Source organism: Procambarus clarkii, chromosome 55, assembly GCF_040958095.1.
Source record: "Procambarus clarkii isolate CNS0578487 chromosome 55, FALCON_Pclarkii_2.0, whole genome shotgun sequence".
NCBI lineage: Eukaryota > Metazoa > Arthropoda > Malacostraca > Decapoda > Cambaridae > Procambarus > Procambarus clarkii.
The window spans coordinates 13,712,800-13,719,337 of NC_091204.1; the positions used below are offsets into that span (position 1 = coordinate 13,712,800).

Here is a 6,538-nt window from a genome sequence, read left to right on the forward strand (position 1 = left end):
TGTCCAGACAGAGGTACTACCACCCTGGTTCTGTCCAGACAGAGGTACTACCACCCTGGTTCTGTCCAGACAGAGGTACTACCACCCTGGTTCTGTCCAGACAGAGGTACTACCACCCTTTTTCTGTCCAGACAGAGGTACTACCACCCTGGTTCTGTCCAGACAGAGGTACTACCACCCTGGTTCTGTCCAGACAGAGGTACTACCACCCTGGTTCTGTCCAGACAGGTGTATCATCAGTCAGGTACTGTCCACCTGGAAGTACCACCACTCCTTCTGGTTAAATACCAGGGCCATGTGTCTCTCAGGGTGACCCACCAGGGCCATGTGTCTCTCAGGATGACCCACCGTGGCCATGTGTCTCTCAGGGTGACCCACCGTGGCCATGTGTCTCTCAGGGTGACCCACCAGGGCCATGTGTCTCTCAGGGTGACCCACCAGGGTCATGTGTCTCTCAGGATGACCCACCGTGGCCATGTGTCTCTCAGGGTGACCCACCGTGGCCATGTGTCTCTCAGGGTGACCCACCAGGGCCATGTGTCTCTCAGGGTGACCCACCAGGGTCATGTGTCTCTCAGGGTGAGCCACCATGGCCATGTGTCTCTCAGGGTGACCCACCAGGGTCATGTGTCTCTCAGGGTGAGCCACCGTGGCCATGTGTCTCTCAGGGTGACCCACCAGGGCCATGTGTCTCTCAGGATGACCCACCGTGGCCATGTGTCTCTCAGGGTGACCCACCGTGGCCATGTGTCTCTCAGGGTGACCCACCAGGGCCATGTGTCTCTCAGGGTGACCCACCAGGGTCATGTGTCTCTCAGGGTGAGCCACCATGGCCATGTGTCTCTCAGGGTGACTCACCGTGGCCATGTGTCTCTCAGGGTGACCTACCAGGGTCATGTGTCTCTCAGGGTGAGCCACCATGGCCATGTGTCTCTCAGGGTGACTCACCGTGGCCATGTGTCTCTCAGGGTGACCTACCAGGGTCATGTGTCTCTCAGGGTGACCCACCAGGGCCATGTGTCTCTCAGGGTGACCCACCAGGGCCATGTGTCTCTCAGGGTGACCCACCAGGGCCATGTGTCTCTCAGGGTGACCCACCAGGGCCATGTGTCTCTCAGGGTGACCCACCAGGGCCATGTGTCTCTCAGGATGACCCACCGTGGCCATGTGTCTCTCAGGGTGACCCACCGTGGCCATGTGTCTCTCAGGGTGAGCCACCAGGGCCATGTGTCTCTCAGGGTGACCTACCAGGGCCATGTGTCTCTCAGGGTGACCCACACGGGCCATGTGTCTCTCAGGGTGACCCACCAGGGTCATGTGTCTCTCAGGGCGAGCCACCGTGGCCATGTGTCCCTCAGGGTGAGCCATCAGGGCCATGTGTCTCTCAGGGTGACCCACCATGGCCATGTGTCTCTCAGGGTGACCCACCGTGGCCATGTGTCTCTCAGGGTGACCCACCGTGGCCATGTGTCTCTTAGGGTGAGCCATCACGGCCATGTGTCTCTCAGGGTGAGCCACCGCGGCCATGTGTCCCTCAGGGTGAGCCACCGCGGCCATGTGTCCCTCAGGGTGAGCCACCAGGGCCATGTGTCTCTCAGGGTGACCCACCATGGCCATGTGTCCCTCAGGGTGACCCACCGTGGCCATGTGTCTCTCAGGGTGACCCACCGTGGCCATGTATCTCTCAGGGTGACCCACCAGGGCCATGTGTCTCTCAGGGTGAGCCACCGTGGCCATGTGTCTCTCAGGGTGACCCACCACGGCCATGTGTCTCTCAAGGTGAGCCACCGTGGCCATGTGTCTCTCAGGGTGACCCACCACGGCCATGTGTCTCTCAGGGTGACCCACCGTGGCCATGTGTCTCTCAGGGTGAGCCACCACGGCCATGTGTCTCTCAGGGTGACCCACCACGGCCATGTGTCTCAGGGTGAGCCACCGTGGCCATGTGTCTCTCAGGGTGACCCACCACGGCCATGTGTGTCTCAGGGTGACCCACCGTGGCCATGTGTCTCTCAGGGTGACCCACCACGGCCATGTGTCTCTCAGGGTGACCCACCACGGCCATGTGTCTCTCAGGGTGACCCACCGTGGCCATGTGTCTCTCAGGGTGAGCCACCACGGCCATGTGTCTCTCAGGGTGACCCACCACGGCCATGTGTCTCAGGGTGAGCCACCGTGGCCATGTGTCTCTCAGGGTGACCCACCACGGCCATGTGTCTCTCAGGGTGACCCACCACGGCCATGTGTCTCAGGGTGAGCCACCGTGGCCATGTGTCTCTCAGGGTGACCCACCACGGCCATGTGTGTCTCAGGGTGAGCCACCGTGGCCATGTGTCTCTCAGGGTGACCCACCACGGCCATGTGTCTCTCAGGGTGACCCACCACGGCCATGTGTCTCAGGGTGAGCCACCGTGGCCATGTGTCTCTCAGGGTGACCCACCACGGCCATGTGTGTCTCAGGGTGACCCACCGTGGCCATGTGTCTCTCAGGGTGACCCACCACGGCCATGTGTGTCTCAGGGTGACCCACCGTGGCCATGTGTCTCTCAGGGTGAGCCACCACGGCCATGTGTCTCTCAGGGTGACCCACCACGGCCATGTGTGTCTCAGGGTGACCCACCGTGGCCATGTGTCTCTCAGAGTGACCCACCACAGCCACGTCATAGCTTAGCCTGTCTTCAGGATGAAATATTTACACGTTTAAAGATTATGGGCGACTAATATACAAAGGCAGTACAATGGCTGTTTATTCACTAGAAGTCTAATCCATCGCCAGGCACAAATGGCAACATCGGGCGGGAATAAACTATGTAAGTTAATATTGTTCTCTCTTACATTTTTTGTTCGTATCCAATGTCGTTGAAATGATATATTATTTTATAATTAATGTTATATTTCCATGCGAGGAGTTAGTGGTGGTAGTTAAGAGGCCAGCAAGTCTTGGTGGAGATTAGCACATAATTCCTCTGACGCCAAGAAGGCAACACTGCCTCAGGGGTTGGACCAGTGTTGCAAATGTTGTGCCTTTAGAGTGGCTTCGTCAGCAGCTCCTGTGTAAACCTTGATGAAACCTGTCTACACTTGTGGTTTTTAGAGTCACTGCTGACTCTAACGCACGCGTTTCCTGATAAAGGTATCAATAAAAAACCTTTAAACACAGAGAAGTTCGTCGCCTTGAGACACGAGAAAGGGAAAAAATCTTGCAAGCGGGCGAAGTCTTTTAAAAATAACGCGGGGAAGGGGTTAAACCTTTTGTAACAATGGTTCGGTGGCAGGAAAATTACAATGATTATCATGGGAAATTTATGCCATGATGAAGGCCTGGGCGGGTGGGTCCTGGCCCCATAAATTACCCATCGCCGGAGGAGCTCCGGTGACAGCAAGAGAGGACACGGCTGTTGACAGCTCCCTCGCCCCTGCGACCTCCTCCTCGCGCACAGGAAATACTACAAAGTCGAATTCTTAGGCAGTGGAGACGGGGGGAGACTTATTTGTTGATATTTAAGCTATGTGGGTTTTTATTAACCTATTGCTGTCATTCCCGTGTGGACTTTGCCATTACCAGGGCCAAAATTCAGCAAGCAATTATGCAGCCGATTACGAAATCTGTGCATCTTTCTTGAATCATATGGCGGCTGTGTGTTCATGTGTTTATCATGTGGTCAGATATGCTGCATGTGGCATGAGCAACTGTATGTGTTCTGAACAGCTTTATGTAGTCCATGTGGACTGAGCAGCTGCATATGGTACAAACAACTGCACATGTTTTAAGCAGCTGCGCATGTTCTGAGCAGCTTTATGTGGTTCGAGGTGCTGCACGTGGCCTGAACAGCTGTGTGCGATCTGAGCAGCTGCACGTGATCTGACCAGCTGCACGTGGTTTGAGCAGCTGCACGTTGCCTCAGCAGCTGCACGTGGTCTGAGCAGCTGCACGTGGCCTGAGCAGCTGCACGTTGCCTCAGCAGCTGCACGTGGTCTGAGCAGCTGCACGTGGTCTGAGCAGCTGCACGTTGCCTCAGCAGCTGCACGTGGTCTGCGCAGCTGCACGTGGTCTGGGCAGCTGCACGTTGCCTCAGCAGCTGCACGTGGTCTGAGCAGCTGCACGTTGCTTCAGCAGCTGCACGTGATCTGACCAGCTGCACGTGATCTGAGCAGCTGCACGTGATCTGAGCAGCTGCACGTTGCCTCAGCAGCTGCACGTGGTCTGCGCAGCTGCACGTGGTCTGAGCAGCTGCACGTTGCCTCAGCAGCTGCATGTGGTCTGAGCAGCTGCACGTTGCCTCAGCAGCTGCACGTGGTCTGAGCAGCTGCACGTTGCCTCAGCAGCTGCACGTGATCTGACCAGCTGCACGTGATCTGAGCAGCTGCACGTGGTCTGCGCAGCTGCACGTGGTCTGAGCAGCTGCGTGTGATATACTCCAGGGGCACCGCTTCTCCACCTTTTGACTGACACGCATAAAAACCAGTATGACGGATTTTGTTTGGTGGAGATGACAAGTGACAAGCAAGGAAGGCTGCGGTGGCAGGTTTGTCAGTCACCTTTGTTTTGCACGATGGCTGGTCTCTGGAGGATTTAAGAATCCATTTCCTTCGCTTCCTAATCCGCCTTCCCTTCTCCCTTTCCTGTCTTATGTGTTTTTTGGAGAATATCGGAGGGTTACAAGAACCTTGATAAAAAGGGTGAGAGAGATGGTGGAAAGGGCGGTCTTCGTACGTGTGGTACGAATGGGAGTTTATCATTTCCAGGATAGTTAAGACTGTTTTTTTAAGATGGTAGTTAGGTTTGAGGGATCTTCCCGGATCTAGGAATCGAGTCTTCGTGCGTGGGTTGTCTCTGAAGATGTCGGTTGGTACTGGCTGAAGGTTTGGAGGAACGGCTTGACTGAATAGTGAACTGATGGGAATATTGCGTTCTAAAAATCAAAGAGGAATGCTTTGATGTTATCTTGAGGTTATCTTGAGATGATTTCGGGGCTTTAGTGTCCCCGCGGCTCGGTCCTCGACCAGGCCTCCACCCCCAGGAAGCAGCCCGTGACAGCTGACTAACACCCAGGTACCTATTTTACTGCTAGGTAACAGGGGGCATAGGGTGAAAGAAACTCTGCCCCATTGTTTCTCGCCGGCGCCTGGGATCGAACCCGGGACCACAGGATCACAAGTCCAGCGTGCTGTCCGCTCGGCCGACCGGCTCCCTCAATACATGGTGGATACATTGCGTACGAGCAGAGATAGACACACCTGCAAGCGTGCAATCAGCACAGTACATATCTGCAGGAAGTTCAATAGGAGCATCTGTAAGAAAGGTGTCAACGTGACTTACAGAAGAAGGGCAACTGATGAAGGGCAACTGATGAAGGGCAACTGATGAAGGGCAACTGATGAAGGGCAACTGATGAAGGGCAACTGATGAAGGGCAACTGATGAAGGGCAACTGATGAAGGGCAACTGATGAAGGGCAACTGATGAAGGGCAACTGATGAAGGGCAACTGATGAAGGGCAACTGATGAAGGGCAACTGATGAAGGGCAACTGATGAAGGGCAACTGATGAAGGGCAACTGATGAAGGGCAACTGATGAAGGGCAACTGATGAAGGGCAACTGATGAAGGGCAACTGATGAAGGGCAAAATCGTCAACCCATCAGATAATAAGGTAGTCCATCAGCCTAAACACTGGTCGGGAGAGAAGAGACCTTCTAGGACAACCAGAACAAGAGTGTCTTACATTCTACAAGCTTGCAAGCACAGGGAAGTAGAGCAAACGTGTCTAGGCGAAGTTACTTTTTCACCTCGATACCTGGTACCGGAGGTACCGCAAGGTGCATAGTACCGCAAGGTGCATAGTACCGCAAGGTGCATAGTACCGTCAGGTGCATAGTTCCGCAAGGTGCATAGTACCACAAGGTGCATAGTACCACAAGGTGCATAGTACCACAAGGTGCATAGTACCGCAAGGTGCATAGTACCACAAGGTGCATAGTACCACAAGGTGCATAGTACCGCAAGGTGCATAGTACCGCCAGGTGCATAGTACCACAAGGTGCATAGGGCAACTATGCACAAGGTGCATAGTTCCGCCAGGTGCATAGTACCGCAAGGCACATAGTACCGCCAGGTGCATAGTACCACAAGGCACATAGTACCGCAAGGTGCATAGTACCGCCAGGTGCATAGTACCACAAGGCACATAGTACCGCCAGGTGCATAGTACCACAAGGCACATAGTACCACAAGGGCTAGTCAATGTAACCAGGAACGCACTTTCTCCTTCCCTATAATTCATAGTTTGGAACGAAGCGAAGTTCCAAAAAAGTGAAAACATGGTCATCGTTCTGGAGGTCGTCAAAGACCCCGCCATACAAGGTCAAGGTAAATGCAAAAGTTAAGATCAATACAAGATGACTTAAGAGTGCAAGAGTGAACGTGAGTCGACGCACCGGTATTTAAGAGACAAGGAAGAAGACAAAATCCCCAAAAACACGGCCACATTTAAAATCACCCAAACAGTGTAAGTAGATAATCTAAAATGAATTTAAAAT

The 6,538-nt window shown here is 54.2% G+C and overlaps 1 protein-coding gene across 1 annotated transcript; it reads right to left on the reverse strand.

Moving 5' to 3' along the window:
* Window positions 1-240: 240 nt before the first annotated feature.
* LOC123755968 (involucrin-like) lies at window positions 241-1,887 on the reverse strand. Its single transcript, XM_045738982.2, has one exon. It carries the CDS (start codon window positions 1,885-1,887, stop codon window positions 241-243), a length of 1,647 nt encoding a protein of 548 aa, XP_045594938.2.
* Window positions 1,888-6,538: the final 4,651 nt, after the last annotated feature.